The following is a 21,333-nucleotide window of genomic DNA, read 5'->3' on the forward strand; positions in this document are numbered from 1 at the left end:
AGATGATCACACTATTAATGTGCCCCTTTTAAGAGTGTTCCCCGGTGGCTATAGGTTAATGGATTTTACTGGTCATTTAGGTCTACTCTGTCAAATGAAGAGGCACCAATTAAAGCTGGCTAATGATTTGTGTAATTAGAAAACTCACAAAATGTCTACGTCTACAATTCATGTCCTCAATACTGATGGCACGTTCTCTTTTTACAGTAACAGTCAGCTGAAGTCATCGTGCTCTGTTTTCACACTGGGGATAAGCTGTTTATTATGTTTTTGATACATTTTAATGTCCTCTGTAGGGGGCCTTCCAACCTGTGTGGTTATTAACACACGTCACCAAAGTTCAGATATGGGAAATATAAATCCTTTCCATTTAAGGTAAAGAGATTCTTATGAATACTGTAAGAGAAGCAAAGTGAGATTTGTTGTTTTGTGGCGTATAAACAAAAAATAAAGAAAATATGAAGGGAAAAAAAAGTGTGCATGCACATCATGTGTGCAAGTTTGAATGCCTGTTATCCCAGACTGCGTGACTCCCAGGACTCCCAGTGAGTGTGTATGTCTGTGTGTACATGCACATGCACGTGCATGCATGTGTGTGTGAGTGCATGCGCACACATGCCTGTGTATGTGAGGGTGTGTGTGAGTGTGTGTACAAACACACAGATATACAGTAAATACATTATTTCACCTGGGCAACTACAGAGTCTGACAACAACAAGAACAAAAGACAACTTTGACATCCATAATTCAAGCTAACAACCTTCTCATAGACGTCCAATCAATGCTGTCATAGATTGTCCTCAACAGATGAAACAGGCTTTTAAGTGGTCCACCCATGAATATAAATCCCCCTTGACAAAGGCAACAGACTTTGGACAAAGGAATACAACTGGAAACCAAACCAATTACTTATTCAATCAGCCTTTGGATGATTTTTCTGATTGCAGTTGGCCTATTTGAAGTGCCTCTATGTCCAGAGGGGAGGATTTTTCCCCCCAATCCTAGCGCTCAACTACAGAACTCCATTAAAATCACACTACGTGGTGTTACCCATTGTCTTCTGATTGTCTTCCCCTTAGATTTCCATTGTGCTAGAGGTGGTCGGTCCTTTTATTTTGTGTATCATCAATAATTCGTTATTTTTTAAGCGTACTATGTATTGATTTGTTTGCCGTGCCATCGACACATATTGCTTAAGCACAATATCTCCTTTCATTGCTATGGAGATGACATATAACTATATATCACCACTGACCGTAACAATCAAGGGGGGAAAAATGTTGCAGTTTTTTCCTCATTTATCCAAAATTGGTCAAAAATAAATTCTGCAGCTAAATAATAACGAAAATGTAATGCCAATTACTGCATACTGAAAAAGCCAATTACTTTTTCAGTATGCAGATATGAAGCTAGCTTGGTCCACTCTCTCAAAATACCACAGTAGCAGTACACTGCAGAAATGTGGGTGTTATTTTTTACATTGAGCTTTCTTTAGATAAATATGTCAAGACAATTGCACATCCTGCTTCCTCAGCTTTAAGATTGCTAGAATTAAAGCTTTTCTATCCCCCCAAAACTTTATCACATCCGTCTGGATTACTGCAACTTACTGTACTTATCTGTCACAACAAAGTTTCTCCAAACTACAACTGTTTCTGTTAGACCTGTAGAAGAGACAGTGTTATCCCCAACGTATACTCCCTTCAGTGGTCCAGCCAATTAAGTGTAGGATTGATTTTCACATTTTATTTATCACATTCAAACCCAGAAGCAGTCTTGCTCCCCAATATATTATGGATCGTTTCACACCGTAACAGCCCGCAGGCTGAGATACTCAAGGAGAAATCTATTGCTCATTCTGAAAACGAAGAGTGACAGAGCTTTAGTAGTCAAGGCACCTAGGCTTTGGAACGATCTGCCTGAGGAGATCAGACTTGCAACAAAAAAAAAACACTGCTTTTGGTTAAATATTGGATGTTATATTTAATTTGTACGTTGATTGTATTTGATTGTACAGTATTTGATTAATTTATTCAATGTAAAGTGAATTTAAATGTATACGCTTTGCTACTGTAGAATCTATTGTTTTTATTACTTCATTATTACTATTTGTATTTTCCCAACTTTAATGGACTGCCTCATTTTATGAGTTTGTAAAGCATTTTGATTTTGATGACATTTTGCTCATATTTTATCTAAACTCTATGTATTTGCATTGCAAACAATGGGAAACAAATGACTTAATATTAGCCATTTGCATCGTTCAATCAAACCAGTTTGCCAAAAAGGCACCTACTTGTTCTGTCGTCCGTCGATGGAGAAGAACAGCTCCTGTAGCTCGTCTGTAGTCAGGATACCATCAGCAAAGTAAGCATTGAACTCGTCAAATGACAGCTTGCCATCATCTGAAATTCAAATGTAAACACATTTTTAAAAGATGAACAGTATTTACTTCCCAGAAGAGTAATAATCCAATAATAATCGAATAAATCCTTGGATTGAAATATCTAAATTTGCCAAAATAAAGTAAGTCTGTATTCACCACAGTGTTGTTTTCAAAAAAACTATATATATATTTTGTATATATATATACTTGGTTTTATTTCTTAAATGTTCAAGAGACTTTAAGGATGGTTGAGTCAACCATGTAAAGAAACACGCATTCCACCCAACCCTGCCCTATATCGCAATCACAGTATTGCATTATACTGTACTATAATAACTGTCTTAGATACATTGAAAAAGCAAAACGTTGCAGTCAAAAACTGACTGTGTGTTTGGGTCAGAATTCTTTCCTTCTGCAGGTTGGGTTACTGTAAGCACAAACTGCAGCGATGGACAATGCACAGGAAAATCAATAGCGGGAGATGAATTGCTTGGTTGTTTAAGTTGTGATGTGTGGCGAAGTGTCTCTTGCAAGATTATCCACTATCAATCTGTCTACTGGTAGAAATTGTACCGATTAGTCAGCATTCGCAGTCTGCTGGACAGTAGTAGTGCTGCACGATTATTGGCTACAATGCTAATTTGATTGTTTTGCTTCATATTGTAATCACAATTATTATTGGTGATGATGATGAAGAAACATGTATTTTTATGTCTAAATGTATTTGTTGCTCATTGTGCTTATCAGTGACATATGTTTGTTAAATTAGTATGACATGGCCTCTGTGATGTTTATGTGCCACTGTTAGTCCGATGGATGGAGAGATGGATTTTACTATGTGAGGAGACCAGTGCAAGGTGCAACAACTGCCAAATAAGGTAATTACCAAGTTTCACATTAAATCATGATTTCGGATTATTTTCCATTAATTGTGCAGCCCTGGACAGACACATTATTAGCATCGCTGTAATAGCTTCAATTAAATCTTCAAGATCACAATGACACATGAGTTTGTAGATCTACTATTCTCAGCTAAGAAATTTGGAGTAGAGGGGAAAAAGGAGTGGTTTATAAAGTATATACAGTATATCCCCCAGGGGGACTCCAGGCAATGAAGTATATAGGGTTTAAGTGGTTAAAAAGTCCAGACAGACAGACACACTGACCAACCGACAGGGAGCCACAGTAGACAGGCACAGATCTATATGTGATAAATCAAAGAGACGGACGGATAGAGAGGCTGACTTGAAGGCACCAAGAGAAGCATATGGACCATTGGTTAGCCAGGCACATGCAGACTGACTTTAATCAGAGAGAGACAGTAACAAACGAAATGGCCTTTCAATGGACATATAGCCTGTAAAAATCATGGAAGATATACTATAGACGTCAAACAGTTGGACATTGGACAGGACAGGACAGGTGGACGAGGCACTGCTTGGGCACATTCATTACTCAGAACGTGACTGGAATCGGGGGTTTGCATGGTATGATGCATTACCTTCTGTTGTGGAACAAGGTGCCAAAAGAAATTGATTGCTATACTGGCTATAATGGTTTGTGTGAGCGACCTTTATAGGCATGATAGCTATAGGCTATATACACAGCAGCCATAGTGGAAAGAAATTCGGCCTCTTTCTTACTTCCTTCACAGGTCTATTAATTGTCTCCGCCAGGCCGAAAGGCATGGCGAGAGAGTATGTTTTACCCTCTGTCCGTCCTTCCGTCCGTGTGTCCGTGTGTCCGTGTGTGTGTCCTGTCTGTGTGTTACCAGCTAATCTCCGGCACCGTTGGTCCGTTCGCTCCGAAACTGTGCACACACACTCCCTGGATGCCAATTCAGAACCTCTGCCCCAATTTTTTCACATGGGCCTGTTATAGCGCCACCAGGAGGCCGATTTGTGCAAAACACATTTTTTTACATTACTCCTACAGATGTTATCCAAATGTCATGCCAATCGGTACACAGTATCTCTATAGTCATGAGATCAACACGGATCTGTCCAATTTCCCATATTCCATCCTGATTGCCCATGGTTGGCTTCCAAAGTTTGCAGGATTGGTCCGTTTTGAACAAAATGCCTCAAACTATGCATGCAGCTTGCGATTTCCGTGAAATTTCACACACACATTCCCACTAGGCCGAGGAAGAAATGCCACCCTTTTCACATTGGCCTGTTATAGCGCCACCAGCAGGTCTAACTTAGCAAAACACATTTTTGGAACAAAATGCCTCAAATCATGAATGCAGTGTCTGATTGCCGTGAAAGACCTAAGAATAAATGGCACCCTTTTCACATTGGCCTATTATAGCGCCACCAGGAGGCCAGAATAACGTACCTGACCTGGCGGAGACCTGTGCTCCGAGGAGCACTTTTTCTAGTTACCAATTATATTGGTAGCACAGTGGTTCTCAAACTTTCTCATTTCAAGGACCCCCATAACTCATTGTTGTAAGTGTACAAATGGAACTAAATGGTGGGACTAAATGGACCCTTATGGTATTTTGTACACTCTCAGAGTTACTACTGTACATACCCATAAGGGGCCATTTGGTGCCTGGACCACACTGGTGTTGCAGAGTCTTTCCAGTGAGCCAACATGCACAATATCAATATCTGTTTGCCCAGAATGGAACACAACCTTAATTAGCAACATTGGTAAAACCTGTGAAGGAAGTAAAGAAGCGGCCCAATTTCTTAACAATATGGCTGCTGTGCATATAGCCTATTCCAGCAAAAGGACCAACTCTCTTGAAACATCTCATAAAGCCTGGGATAATGGGCCAAGCATATCAGCCCAAATAGAACTCCTGGCTAAACAATGACATGGTAACAATGAGGGCAATTTAATATGCTGGGGGAGTTCCAGTTGGCTGATTTGAAACTCCAAAGGTAACTTTGAGGACCATCTGTTTAGCCGGAGCCTCGATGATTCGCTGAGCTGAGCTGAATACATAATGTGATTGCGGAGGCCAGCAAGAATGCCACCACCGCTGACCAATTTCTCTCCTTTCGCAAGCCTTTCTCACCTCTCTTCGATCTCTATTGCTCGCTCTGTCTGCCTCCTCCATTCACAGTGAAAGGCTAATGAGCTGTACTGAGCTACCAAATTGACTTTCAACACATTCCATGTTATTTGAAAAAGAAAATATATCTTTTAAGCTCCCTGCCTGCCTTATTTAGCCGTGTTGTGTGCCTTAAGCCCGAATTATAGTGTGCCATACGTGTCGTGCACAAAAGTAGACGATTTAAAAGCTCACAACGCGTCGCATCTGTGACACTTTGTGAGCTTGTATTTCGGCAATTTTTGGTGTGTGCCACCAAGTATAAATTAAACAGTCTGTTGGAGAAAATTGATAAAAAGTGAAACAGAAGGACTCCCTCCTTTGCTACAGAAATGATTTACGATTGATTTACCATGGTCCAAAATACCTGACAGCCAGACTTGTACAAGATACAGTACAACCTTTTTTCACAGAGTGTTTAGAGTCTTTAAAGCTATTTTCATGCAGCAGTGTTACAGTATATGTATATTTTGGAGCGCTGGGCTGATGCTTGGCTCGTGTTCCTTCCTGTAGCTTGATACCTGCCATTGGTTGGTCCACAGATCAGAAGCCATCCTCTCAGAGGCCTGCATTTGGAAAGCCTCCCACGTTGAAGGTGTCAAGCTGACCACCAGTGGTCTCCTTGAGTCGACTAATGATGACTACTGGGAGCTTGCTTTGCTCTGCCTGACAGATCTGGGTTAACCATATTATTCATGAAAAGCGGACCACCTAAAAGAACACAATTAGTTTGGGCCTCAGTGTGCTTAATTGATCCATTTATTACAGAGATGTACATGATGATCGTGACAGTTATTATTATACGCTGCCTGCTATTAGTGAGACATTGTGTTCACGATGTAACTTCAACTACTTCAAGTATAGTGACTCCTACAGAAACCTGATAGATTTCTCCTGCCTCTGTCCATCTCAAGAGACATACTATATCTGTCTATTTCTGTATGTGTTTTTTCAGAAATGGATGCTCTCTTGTTACCTCCACCAAGAAGGTAATATTTTCTGTCCGTCCGTCCGTCCGTCTGTCTGTGTCTGTATGCCTGTCTGTCTGTCTGTCTGTCTGTCTGTCTGCCTGTCCATCTCCTAGAATCTCTGGAGCAGTTCTGAATGAATTTGCACAACATTTGGTGGAAAGGTTTGTCCTGCATGGTACAAGGAAGCTCCTCAACATTGCAGCCACAAGACAAAATAGCAAAGAATAGCAATCCAATAACAATAGTTCAATAGTTACCATGGTACATCAAATTATTAAAATATAATTACAATTGCACACTATGAGGTGCCTTTGTCAGGTCAGGTAAGAGTAATAAGAACAGTTCTTCCAATACGCTGGAACATATCTACCCCAGATACCCAGGCTGACTGCAGTGACTATGATAGCTTACACAACAGTGGTACTGTATGTCAAACCAGGGAATGGTGTTGGGAAAACAATGTTGGATGTTTGAACTCTGAAAGCCGTCCCCAGTGTCTCCTTTAACTGCACAGAGCCTGTGGGGTTTGGACCACAACAATAACTCAGCTGATGCAGCCGTGTTGCCAGATTAGATATAGCGAGAGAAACAAGCAACCGGGTCTCTGAAATCGAGCCCAAACGAAGTGACTAGGCCACATGAGCACACACACATGCACGCACGCATGCACGCATGTGCTCACGTGCGCACGGTAACTTAAACATTCCTCTTTTGTACACAACCTCTATCCATGAAAGAAATAGATTTAATAAATATGATATCACAGGCACAGCTTTTATATATGATTCATAGTGTTCCAATGTCCGTTATACGAGGCTGAAAAGGCAGCCTAGAACATCAATTTCATCACAGAGGCCCCTCTGAAACATACTAAGAATACCAGCATCAGTAAAGTAAAAGCATAGACATAGTGCTCAGCCAGGCTTTCACGAAGAGCCTGAGAGCCCACTGTGAGGAGATTGGACTGAATGCTCTCAGTAATTCTAGACCTTCTGAAGCCTTTGTGCGTCCTTGGGAATTCATAAACCACTTAGGAGAACCATAAGATTCTTCTCAGTAGCAAAGGGACTGAGTCGACTGACCTATAGGAGAGATAAGAGTGTGTCTTACTTTGTGTGCTACTTAGTTCACTTCCTCTCTTGCTCGCTCAGCTGTTGTTTACTTGGGCCCCGTCAGCGTCTTCTTTAGCTTAATCTGGCATTTTTCACTCAAAGCAGACAGTGCTGGCCGTGCTGCTCATTGGCTGTTTGGCTCCCTCTGCTTTGGAGGTTGCCATTAGCTTTACCATTAGGGAGATCACTTAACCCATTGAGACCTGAGGCCAATTCTACAAATGCCTTCTAAATCAGTAGTTCTCAAACTTTTTCGTGTCAAGGACCCCCAAAATGATATACTGTATGGCCGCTGACCCCCCATCTGAAAATGTTTTGTGCCAGGGACCCCCTGAAGAGAAGACTTGTGTCTTATAGCAGATGGACAAGCTTGCTATGAGCTTGTATATCTGCTATATTTGAGAACCACTGTTCTAAACCAATGTTCTAAATCCTAAGAGTTTTCAGAAAAACGTATGATGCTATATATAGCTAAAAATCTATAATGACACAGATGCTTTCCTGGCTTTAATGTAGATCATCAAAAATAGCTGATCTACAAGCTCACAGCGTGTTTTGTTTTTTTAAACCTCTACACCAAATCTCTTCATCAAAAATTGCTCATCTACAAGCTCACAGCGTGTTGCATTGCGACACATTGTGAGCTTATAGAACTGCTATTTTCACCAAATGTAGAATCTCAATCCAAAGAAGGGCTTGAATAGTTTACTATACAATATATATATATAAGATGAAGAGACAGGTACAGTGAGTCATGACTGCATCTAATCGCACACACACGCACACACACACACAAAAATCATTTTCTAGTTTGAAAGGCAGGGATGCGGGATCTGACACTTTGATGAGTTCACTGCTATGGATAACAGCAAAGCGTAGAAAACGGTTTGATTAAAAGACTGGTCGAGGTTACGTTAATTGGCCAATTGTCCTAGAGGTTTTCTGCTCGTGGTCCTTTGGTAGTCTTAATTGGTTGACTTCAGTATGCTCAGTATCCAGAACAGCGGTTCTCTAACTTTTTCATTTCAAGGACCCCCATAACTCTCAGAGTTACAGACCCGTCGGGGTCTGTTTTGGAACCCCCCAGGGAACCCTGAGAGTCCCTGGACAGCACTTTGAGAACCACTGGTCCAAATGGTAACTTGCATTCCTCTTTTGTACACAACCTCCATTCATGAAACAAAGAGATTTAATAAATATGGTATCACAGCTTTTATATATGATTCATAGGACCCATCTATTTCTATAAGGGCTGGGGTTCCTCATGTTTTATTCACCCAAGTATTCATATACTGTAACTACCTACTGTATATCCTATCCTTCTCTGTGCACAACAACAGCCTATTAGGGCTGAGCTCCATCTCATCTATCTACTGTATGTTCCTATTAGTATACAATATTCCTCGGGATAGGACATCCTCTGCTATGTTTCTTGTCTCTCTTTTCTTGACTTTATACACTGTAAGATCCCAGTGGAGTTTATAACTGTGCAACAACACTGGCATATAAAGGAGGAACAGTAATGAATGACATTATGTATCACAGTATATTTGATTTATGCTATGTATACATTATCTCAACTTTCTCCCCCACAACAGTAGGCTACCTCTCACTCGCTTCACTTATGACAACCCTCTCTGGCAGTGGTGTAAAGTAACTAAGTGCATTTACTCTGGTACTGTACTTAAGTACACTTTTTATACTTTTACTTATACTCCACTACATCTCAGATGCAAATACTGTTACTAGTTACCTTGTGGATTTTGATTATTATTACAAAACATACATTAACCACTTCAGCCCTATTAAAACTTTGGCTATTTGTATACATTTGAGAACGTGTGAAGTGCTTTTACTATTGGTGCTTTCAAGTATATTTTGATGCCAATACTTTTGTACTTTTACTCAAGTACATTTTTAATACCAGACTTTAAACAGAGTATTTCTACATTGTGGTAGTGCCACTTTTAACCCATTTAGACCTGGAAAGCCTATATACTGTATGTTGTTATGCCTTTCAATCCGGGAAAGCATCTGTGTTATTCTAGATATCGTTGCTATCGGGCAGAAACCTCTTATCTCCATATTCTGACTTTTTGTGTTTTTTTTTCATGCATCAACGGCCCACTTGACCATACTACAGCGTCACACAAAACCATCAAAAGTATCAGATCCACAAGCTTAAAACGCAGCGCGAAGCGACACGTTTTGAGCCTGTAGATCTGCTACTTTTGCTGCTTTAGAATTGTCCAAAAGAACAGTTTTGGACAGGTTTCCACAGACGATATGCTATATATATATATATATATATAGTTTGATTACATTTCATATTATACTACATAAGTGTCATGTGTGTCTAAAAAGGTCTAACTGACCTGTTCTAGTCTAAAAAGGTCTAACTGACCTGATCTTGATCTGTCTGATGTTTAAATAGGGCCTAATTAGTCTAGTCTGCACCTGAATCCGTGTAAATGTGATGATGTAACAGTCTTTTAGTTTAGTTGGGAGTCAGACACTGAAGGAAGAAACACAGTTTTTTGAGAGTGCGCTTGACTCTTTTTCCAGTTTTAGAGAGGATTTAGACAGTATTTTTTTAAATCGGCCTCAGGTCTAAATGGCTTAATTAAGTAAAACATCTGAGTACTTCTTCCATCAGTGCTTTCTGGTAAGTGCACTGTAATAAAGACCTTCCGGTGGCTGCCGTTGGCTTGGAGCCACAAAGTACTTCACTTGCAGTCAGTCAGACTGGCTAAAGTGACGGGCAAGAGCTGTCAAGATGTAATTACTGTTTGGTGTCAAGGTGGTTATGGCCACTTTAGCTGCTACAATGGCCCACTGATGTTGATTGATTGATTTGATTTGCCACCTTATTATTTAATTTGATATTGGATTGAGATAAATGGTTCTTTGTCAGGGCATTTTCCAACCACAGCAGCAGCTGAGGGAGTGAATGGTAAGGGTCATTTATGAACTGTGGGTATATACATTATTTCCTACAAGTACATAGTTTTCATACATGCATAGTTGGCTGTCAGACTGATTACACATAATAGTTATCATTCAAAAACAATTGTTGTGCGCTGTAGCAACAGAAAGAAGAGAGAAAAGATTAGAATAAACCTGTTCCCTGTTTTCATTGTTCTGTAGCAGCAAAGGACCCTTGAGCAAGTCAATGAACCCACCACAGGTTTTCAAAGTGGTTACCGCCAGTGGGCACAAGAGGGGGGAATCATAAAAGAGGGGGGAATCATAAAAGAGAATATATATAAAACATCATTAGGCTACTTCACAAGATCAGGTGTGTAAAGTGTCTAATGCTATCTTATCTTGATTCTTTGGCAAAGAAGCTAAAATTCACGCTGAGCTTCTTTTATAGAATGAACTCCTGTTTTTTCCCCTGCCTCTCGAAAAAAAGATTGTCATAGGCCTCTTCTTGTCGCAGTTCGACTATGGCGAAACTGTCTATCGCTTTGCCTGTTCCTCAACACTGGGCAAACTTCATCCCCTCTTTCATGCTGCACTGAGGTTTATTACCAATTCCACCTTTAGGACTCATCACTGTACTCTGCACTCTCTCTGTACTCCTCAGTGGGTTGGCCTTCCTTAACATCTCGCAGGTTGCTACACTGGTATATATCTACAAAGCTATTCTCGGTAATCTCCCATCTTACATTTGTTTTAAATTTGAACTAGTCCAAAACTCTCTCAATCTCAGATCAAATGCTTGGCTGCGCTATGTCTTACTGTACCACCAACAAAAACTGAGGCTGAAAAAAAAAATGCCTTACTTATTTTGGGCCCTGGTTTTGGAATGACCTGCAGACCAGACTCAAATTGGCTTTTGTGATCCCTCTAGTGAGTTTTAAAAGGATTAGCATGGGCACACTTCCCAGACAGTTCTCCTGTTTTGATGTGTAGAAAATGTTGTTGCTCTTAGTTTTATATTGGTCACTTTTGAGATGTATTGTACTGTTTGTCCTTGAGCGTCCTAGGTAGCCTAGTGGGTATTGTTTTTTATGGATGTTATATGTCTGTCATTGTTATTGCCCTGTATTTGTTGTTACTGGCAGAGCTGTGTACCATTTATTTGCCTCTTCTTTGGCCAGTTCACACTCGTAAAAGAGACCAGTCTCAAAGTGTTTTTTTTACTGGTTAAGGTTAAATAAATAAAACCAAAAAAATGAAAGCTAACATGGAGGGATATCATTTCCTGCAACATGCATTGCTCCTCCAGCAACAGCTCTAGAACAGCATCTTATCATCATAATAAATTGGCTGTGGAGCTTGTTGGAGCATGAAGAGAGCAGAGGAGCAGAGTTCGGAAGCTGTTCATGCAAACACGTCATCTTGCTCTGCCCAGCTATTATTTTTATGAGGCACGGGGGTGTAATTGGTGGAAATAACACCTAGAGCCACACACCGTGACAGATTAATCATCAACAAGCATGTTATGTCATTGTACTCACCATTTTTGTCTGCTCTGCGAAATATCTGGAGGGGGAAAAAAAGTGAGAGAATATGAGTTTCTTTGGTTGTAGGCAAGTTAACAAGTATCACAGATTCTCTCAGGGCAATAAGCAGGTCAAGATGATTAAAATGATGGCAATTAATCAAAAAGCTCATTAGAAACGTGAACTATAAAATGATTTAATTATAATACAAGAATGCCGGAGTTTTATGATGTAAACTTTTTCCCCCATGCAGAGTCATATAACTTTGTTAATGCTCGCAGAGCAAGTAGCCCCCTGAACTAGACATTGTAGCTGGTATGTAACAATAAATCAAAGCTAAATTAATCTCAGGCCATGTGGAAAAACGTTGATTTGGGCCTGTATAATGCATTCAGCCATTTAACAGCCAACAGCCTTTAAATCAAATTTTCGCCCTGATGAAGACCATCCGAAGTCGAAACATGTTGGCAGTTGCCTTTTAATAAATAAAGGCTGTTCCTCCTTGTTACTCCTGAGTGCCCGGATCGTCTGTTGTTTTTTTTCACATGTTTGATCCGTGAGCCTCGCATTGGCCCTTTTTATATCTCCTGTGAGCACCTGGTTGTTCAGTTTTTTCATCTATTCTATATTGTTGTACTTTCAAGTCCGACCGGCATCTCAGCCGCTATCAGGCCTCTCAGGACTGACAGGCCTGCCAGTTTTGACCTACAGGTTATTAATAACAGCTGCGGTCGCCGGTCGTTATCTCTATCATTTGCAACATGTCAACAACAAGCTGCAAGTCTCTGCTTCTGCCCCACTGTCTGTCAGTGTCTGCCTGTGTGCAGCCCCACTCATTATGGACACGGAGGACAGGTCATTTATATCCTTTCCACAAGGTGGCCATTGCTGCATTTTTGTTTTGTTTCTTTTTGTTTCTTTTGTTTTCACCCCTGTGTATGTTTGTATGTGATAGCGTGTTATTTAAACAGATGCCAGATTAATTTGTTGACCTGGCATCCTATATTTTGTATAGTTTCAATGTACAGATTATTATTATTATATTTAGTATTTTTTATATATTATACTGTTTAGACTGATGCTAGGTTCTTGGTTTACCTATGATCCTAGATTACTGAGGCCCTACACTGTCTCTATATCTCTATACATTTGATGTATGTGTTTACCTTGTTTACTGTACTGTAAGTCGCTCTCTATATAAATGCCTAAATTGTAAATTGTGTATGTGTGCCTCAGTGCCTGTCAGTGTGTCTGTCTGCAGATAATCTTGCATACCATAAGGTTGATCAGCGTCATATTTATTGTGCATGCTGACAGCAAGCCAAGGACATACATTCTCTATATTTATTATTCTATCTTTTATAGTATAGCTACTTCTTCATTCATAATCGCAGTGCAATCAGCCCTCCAGCCAATGGGATAAGTGTCCCTCTACCAACTAGCAATCACAATGCTCCTATCCCTCTGGCTTATGGGATATAGCGGGACAAGCCAATTGCAGACATTTAGAGGTGAATTCTGTTTCTTTCTTTTTGGAGCAGAAACTGTGTACAACAAACAAAGAGTGGGTGTAAAAGTTCTCAGTCTGTAATACAAACTTTTTCCAAATACAGGCTTAGATTCAATATGGCAACGCTGTCATATTGTGCGGCAAATGGATGCTGAAACCAAAGCCATCAGGTCTGCAGTGCTACAAGAACTATTACTACAGTACTAGTCAAAGAGAGTAGGTGAAAGACCAAAGCACTTTCTTATCAAGATTGCCATTCCCAGAGTGGAGACAGGCATACAGGATAGACTACTAGAGCATATCCCAGCTGCCGCCAGTGTTGCAGCACATTTATATTTTTCAAAAGTAGTATATGAAAAATTATGCACAGTGTTTCGCCTCATTTTGCTGACATAAATTAGGAATGTGCGAAAGAGCCATTGCTCTTTTTTGTCTTCTTTCTGATAAAGAAGACACGACGCTACCATCATCATCAACAACAACAACAGTCTCCCCTCTCTGCTTGTTGCCTCTGTATTCCTCCTCCATGTAGGCTACTCTCTGGCTCAAATAAATAGGGTAGCCATCGTATTCAAAATTAATAAATGCTAATTGCTCATGCTCAAGCTCAGGTGAATATTCTGACACGAGTCTGGAAATAAATGTGTTCCTCTGTAGGCTAAGCACTAAACAACAAACTCCTATGCTCAGAGTACCCCCGCCCAGCAACACGACTCAACTCCCGTGGGACGTCAGAACAACAGATACCCCCGGAGACCACTGGAATATTTTCAGACAAATACAGAAGAATTTAAGCCTGTATTTGGCACACACAAAAGAACAACATTGCCCCCCCCCGGAGGCAAATGAAGGGACTAATTCCAGTATCTTTACACCCACTCTTCGCTTGTAGTCCAAATTATCTAAAAAATAGGACCATGGGGAGAAAAAAATAAAAAGGAATTCCCCTTTAAGTTAGCCGGTTCAAGCCGACTTTACATTAACGCCAAAATATAAACATGACGATGTATTGTCTGTACCCCATAAATCCCAATTTACAAGAATCTATGTCTGCCCACATTCAACTCAAGTCAAGTCTGAGCTGTCTTCAAGAGAGAATGATGGAGAGGCTGACTATAAATGCGTATGAGAAAGAAGGAAGATAGTAGAGATGATGTACAACTGGTAATCACATGCCACGTTACTCTTTCACAGTCTTTACGTGTCTGCACATTCAACTCCGTGTGAGCTGTCTTAAAAGTCAGAGAGAAAGATGGAGAGAGGTATTACGAGGCCATGCCTCCTAGCAGAGGTTTGTGCTCTACTGAGTGCACTTTTCTTGTTGATTATTCAGTCCACTCCAGACAGGAGACCAGAAGAGTAAAACCAACATGCAAACTGCTAATGGCATTCCAGTAAAATGCCCTGAGCAGCAAACTCTTTATACAACTAAATCACAAAATGATTCCCTTTTAGCAATTACAATAACTACCTGCTAGGCATGGACTCACTTCTCATTATTGCCTCTTTATCAATACTATCGCTCTCCCTATGGCACAGTATACACTTTTTGCTCATCTGGACTGCTACCAAATAACATTACATATTATCAAGAACAGGTAGAGCTAAAAGCCCCTTCCTGGCTTGTCTGTGTGTTTTGGCTCTCTGGTGTCAGGAGATAATAATGCATCATTTACAGCAAGCTCCGAAAAGGTCAGTCCTTCTGCTTCCCAGAGCGCTGCTGTTCTGATGTCACGTTGGCAGATGTTGCGACAGTGAGATACTCGGGAGGCTGGGCTGATACATGGCTCTGCACAGGGATTATTATCTGGGCAACTTGGGCAAGGCAATCAGTAAGATATGAAGCTTGCAAACAACATTCATCCACTCCACTTTCTCTGCCAACAGTGTCATTTTCTTTTCTTTAATGCGCAGATCAATAATAAATTTCATATGGAAGTGTTCGTTTCCCTCCTCTTCAGACAGATATTGTGGAGGAGAACAGTATACATTTTGGGTTGTGTCATCATTACAGTGCATCACTGCATTCTATTACCATGGCTTGGTAGTGGGAGGAGGGGTGAGAGAGAAGAGTATCGTAAATTATAGGGAGTAAGAAATAAATATACAGTATATTCTGAGAGAGAGAGAGAGAGAGAGAGAGAGAGAGAGAGAGAGAGAGAGAGAGAGAGAGAGAGTGTGTGTGTGTAAACATAAACAAAAGAAGAAATGATATGGACCACCCTAGCCGCAAACACTAATTGTTCCCATGGCTTTCATTTTTTGAGACACTAATGCTTAATCCTCTATTAGCGTGGGCTGCTGCAGCCTGTACATTCCTCTCCCTGTTTCCGAACTACTGTAGCTTGGATCAATATAATGCGAAAAGGGGTTTGTAAAGGCTTTCTCTTGTTATCCTATATCTACATGGAAGAAACTCAGGGATGTTTTACAGTACATCAACCTGGCTGTACAGTCTCATGCTGCAACAAGGGACTCATCCACAAACAAACGAAAATTAGACCATGTCTTCTTAAGCCATATAATTGTTTGTGCATTATTTTGTGCGCTGAAAAGAGATGATCTACATTCTACAAGCTCACAACATGTCATAGTGCAATGTGATGTGAGCTTGTAGAACAGCTATTCAGTGTGTGCAGTCGTGTTTATCTCTGGATCAATATCTCATGTGCCACTAGCAAAGCTTAAGTTTTTAGAAACATTAAAATTCAACCCGCAGTGGTGCATCATGGATCAGCAATTCTCAAAATTGGATCCATGGTACATGGCACAAATTTTATTTTTTTTTACGATCTGAACAATACAAGCTTAACATATTTTGTGGGGCTGCGGAGAAGGCTCATCTGACAAAGCTTATTTCACTTTTTTGGGGGGGATTCTGGTCGAGCCAACAGGCAACAACTATAACGTATTCAGCCTCTCTCATTAAGTGCTGGCAGTTGGAGATACTTCTGTGTCACAATATCCCAGTGCAGTGATTCTCAAACCTTTCCATTTCAAAGACCCACCAGTATAAAATACGTTAGGCCCCAATTGTACAACATTTTTATGGGGACCCTAATCTACACTGTCACATCCTGTAAATTTAAGTCTGAGAGTGTACAAATGCTGTAAGGGTCCATTTGGTTGCATATGTAGAGTACTATCTGAGTTGCAGACCTATAAAGGTTTGTTTTGGTTCCTAACTATCAGTCATTTAGCCGGGGACCCCATGGAACCATCTAAAGGACCTCTGGGGGTCCCTGGACCCCATGGCGAGTCCTTCCTTGGAATCCACACATCTGTTCCTAACATATGGATTTATTTTTCAAAGAGTGTGCAGATGTACTCCACATCTTAGTTACCAGTGACTGATGGTAGTGGCAGTACAGTTCAATACAAAACAACATTTAGCAGTCTCTGCAGAGTAATTTTGGCCCGGCGAGGCGCCATTTTAATCTCCCCATAAGCCAATCTTAGAACCTAACCCAGTTTCTGGAAAGGACTCCAATAAATAACATGCACTACAATAAACAAGGAAAGGCTAGGAAGCCTTCCTATAGATTTTCCTATATATTACGTCTTCCGAAGGCATAATATATCATAGCAAACTGACAGACTTCTTTTTCCTTCACCAAAACAGAAGTCTTCACATTAATAAGACATTATACAAAAAGATCTGATGCTTATATGAGCAGTAAGGCAATTTAAAGGGTAATTCAGAGAGCTGTGATTTTTCTTTGCAACGTTCTAATGTTTCATTTATGCTCCGTTGTATGTCTGATGGTGCGGCACATTGAAAATGCATTGTGAGCTTATAACACAGTATATATTGGGCTTGCATTTATTTTGTCTCATTGCAAATCTTTGGTCTGAACTAGGCTTAAGAAACAAATGAGCATACAAAAGATCTATATCAAGACATACAGACAAAGGGTATTGTATGTAACTCATAGCTGGGTTCATTGTTGTAATTTATTTTCTATCCAGGGTAGATTTCAGTGGACAGGACACAGTCTGGTGTTCCCAGAAAAACACTAAAATATTGTGTCTTGTCTTGAAAATAATTGGACTTTTTTGTATCTGCCATCTGTCAACCATAAAACAGTGGTGTGTGTGTGTGTGTGTGTGTGTGTGTGTGTGTGTGTGTGTGTGTGTGTGTGTGTGTGTGTGTGTGTGTGTGTGTGTGTGTGTGTGTGTGTGTGTGTGTGTGTGTGTGTGTGTGTGTGTGTGTGTGTGTGTGTGTGTGTGGGGGGTGTTTGTTTGTTTGTTTAGTGCGTGTGTGTGCGTGTGTGTATGGTGGAGGTAAGTGCATTAGAATGTGTCTGTGTATGTGTTTGTGTGTCTGTATTCCCTAAGCATCGAGTAAAAAGGTTGACGACTAGTAAATTGGGAGGCAAACTGCCACACACGCGCACACGCACACGCACACACACACACACACACACACACACACACACACACACACACACACACAGACTGCCTCGGGCAGTCTGTGGTACTGTATCTACAGGGTGGAATATGCATTAGTACAGTGACAGTATGTTACATGACATGTCCTTAATTGGACCCTGCTGTCATATATGCAGTGCATGAGATGGAGCAGAGAGAAGAAAGTCAAAGAGACTGTGACACATCGCAGATCGTTAACTCAGCTAGAGGCTACTGATGGATGAATAACTAACCCAGCTACAGGCTACTGATGGATGAGTAACTAACCCAGTTTGAGGATACGGACATGACTAACCCAGCTAGAGCAGCGTTTCCCAAACAATGGCCCGAGACCCATTTTTGGGTCACAGACCCATTTTTATAGGTTGTGACTGTGAGTAAAAAATAATCATTTTTTTCATTTCCTACAATATTTAAAAATGATTTCAAAAGATCAAAGCAAAAATGCTACATGTCGTTGTGAGCTCGTAGATCTGCTATTTTCACTGGTTTGGGTCCCGGGGAGACATAATATTTCTCTTTTGGGTCTGAGTATCCTTTTAGGATGGAGGCTCTGGCACCCTATAGATGTCATTAAGTATTTTATTCCATCAGCAATTGGTGTTTTAAAATGGGCAGACTAACTGCCTGCAGAGCAGAAAGTTATTCTGCCTAGCATCCAAAAAACATGCATCTGCGTCATTCATTCACCCATGGAATGTTCAACTTCATCCGAAAATGTTCTCTAGGTGAACTATGTTTTTATACCCCCATTTCTTGCTTCCTTGCTGCTCTCTGGTGGTTTTGGTGACATGTGACAATGACAACAGTGGCGAGGTATTAATCATGTACGGTATATGTGTCTTTATGTGTGTACTGTATGTGAGTCTATATTGTATGTTTTACTGTTCTTACTGCTTGACTCACAAGTCAGCCTCTAAACGCTTGCATCGTACATCTACGGCAGTCCTTCATATTGGGACAGTGGGGAGGTGACATGATTGGTTTCCAAAGCAGCGGGCGTAGGTTAAATAAAGCTTTAGCCTTACCTTGACCCTGCTAGAACATACTGAATGAGACATTGTTGAGTCCTGCATCAGTTTTGAGAGGCTGACTGACAGCACTGAAATAAGGTGTGCTGTGTGCATGCGTGCGTGCGTGCGTGCGTGCACGACTGTGCGACTGTGCGTGTATGTGTGTTTAGCAAGTAAGTAGGCGGGGGACGCCCCAGCAGACAAAATCTGCTTTCCAAATTCTGTCCAACTGTGAGAGCTTACTTTATCATGCAGAGGCAGCAGCTGTAGCTCTTCCTTCACTACTCTGTCACACACTCAGGCTACATGTGCATGTGCGTGTGCACACACACACACACACACACACACACACACACACACACACACACACACACACACACACACACACACACACAGTAGCCTAGCCTATATGCTTCTAAAGCATAATTTCTGTTTACATTTTAATTTACACTTCAATGGAACATAGCCTATACTTAAAATATTTACAATCATGATTTGATGATCTGTGTAATGAATTAATTAATGCAGCCTTAATACTTCAATTAACATGATGACATATAGGGTACATTGACACAGTAGCTTTACAGGACCCCAATGGAAACAAGCCATAGTGCTTTCTTGGGTTTAATCCTTTTGTATTGAACTGTACTTTCTGTGCTTTTTTTGCAAACTGTTAATAAAGTATTCAATCAATCAATCAATCAATCAATCAATCAATCAATTCCCTAAGAAACAGACTCCTAACTTGAGTACAACTATTCAAATTCATTGAGTAATTAAAGAATAAAGTGAGACGCACTCACATCATGAAATATGGGCAGCCCGTGCACAGCGCTCTGCAGCGGCTGCTGCTGCTGCTGCTGCTGCTGAAGCTGAGCCCGGAGATGCTTCTGTTTCGCGGACTGGAGGCACATGGTGATCATCTCCGTGCAGGCAAGCATCTTTCAATAATAATAATGTCCGCAAACAGCTTTCCACTATACTGCGTTGTCTTCTTCTCTTGGTGGTGTTGACAACCGCACAAACAAGCAGGTGTGTCAGATGAAGATGATGCAGGAGGAGGAGGATCTAGACCAGGAATGATGAAGATGCTCAGCAACTTTGTGCGCCACGCAGAAGCTACTGTGGAACCTAATCTCCTCCTCCTCCATCTCACTCTGTGATTGGCTCTTATCTCCGTTGCGGAGCAATGGGATCAACATAGCAGAGAACGCCGGTGGCATTAAAAACGTATCAGGTTTATTCATTTTTTATTCGCAATACATAAAGGCAGTGGTGTAAAGTAACTAAGTACTCAAGTACTTTACTTAAATACAATTTTGAGTTTTTTTTTATTTTTTACTCTGGAGTATTTCCATTTGAAAGGTTTAGTTAGTTAGTTACTTTGTAGATTTAGATAATTATTGCAAAACATACATTAACCAATTCAGCCCTATCTACATTTTGGCCATTTGAAAATAACAGATCTACAAGCTCACAATGCATCACAAGGCATTGTGAGCTTGTAGATCTGCTATTTTCCAAAAAATATTTTTGGTACTTTAAGTACATTTTGATACCAATACTTTTGTACTTTGTTGCAAGTAAAAGTCCAGAATTCAAAATGTTCTTACAGAGTATTTATTGCAGTATTGATACTTTTACTTAAGTAAAAATGTGAGTACTTTTTCCACCACTGCGGAGAAGACTAGTGCCATTAAAATACCAGTGCCATTAAAAATGTATCCGGTTTATTTTTTATTTATTTACAATACATAAAGGCACTATATGTGCCCTTATGTATTGCATAATAGTGAATGACAATGTGTCAAAATATGTTCTCTGAAGTAGATTGTTTTTATTTATTTGAATGAATCATCCACCGCAATATATATTTGAATAAATAAGCACAAACAAAGGGTCAAAGACAGTAACTTTTTTAAATAGCCTACTGTTGCTGGACACTGCCCTCTACTGGATATAAATAGCATACGACTGTGACTTATTCTGTTTTATTCTTTTCTATTTTATCTTATTCTTATTATTTAAATCAGTGGGTCCCAAACTTTTTACCTCATGACCCAATAGAGAAATTAGACGTTTGCCCGGGACGCAAACTATAGTGAAAATAGCAGCTCTACAAGCTCATAACGTGGTGGGTGCTTCCTTTTCTAAAGATTTTTTACACATTTTGAAAACTTGAAATGGGACATTCTGCATAATGAGTACTTTTACTTATGGTACTTTAAGTATATTTTGATGTCAATACTTTTGTACTTTTACTTAAGTAAATTCTGAATACCAGACTTAGTTACTTGTAAATGGAGTATTTCTACATTGTGGTATTGATACTTTTACTCAAGTAAAAAAGGTGAATCTTCCACCACTGACTAAGCCAAAGTTTTTGAAGTGC

At 40.3% G+C, this 21,333-nt stretch overlaps 1 protein-coding gene across 1 annotated transcript in view; it reads right to left on the bottom strand.

Moving 5' to 3' along the window:
- necab3 (N-terminal EF-hand calcium binding protein 3) overlaps positions 1 to 19,882 on the bottom strand; it is a gene marked incomplete at its 5' end in the record, with an annotated part of 46,536 nt that extends 26,654 nt beyond the window's left edge. Inside the window, 3 exons of the mRNA XM_084062491.1 lie at positions 2,297 to 2,405; positions 12,003 to 12,027; positions 19,745 to 19,882. Of these exons, the coding sequence (XP_083918617.1) occupies positions 2,297 to 2,405; positions 12,003 to 12,027; positions 19,745 to 19,882 (272 nt within the window). The remainder of the gene's footprint in view (positions 1 to 2,296; positions 2,406 to 12,002; positions 12,028 to 19,744) is intronic.
- Positions 19,883 to 21,333: the final 1,451 nt, after the last annotated feature.

This window comes from Gymnoscopelus microlampas (genome assembly GCF_963454915.1).
Source record: "Gymnoscopelus microlampas genome assembly, chromosome: 7".
NCBI lineage: Eukaryota > Metazoa > Chordata > Actinopteri > Myctophiformes > Myctophidae > Gymnoscopelus > Gymnoscopelus microlampas.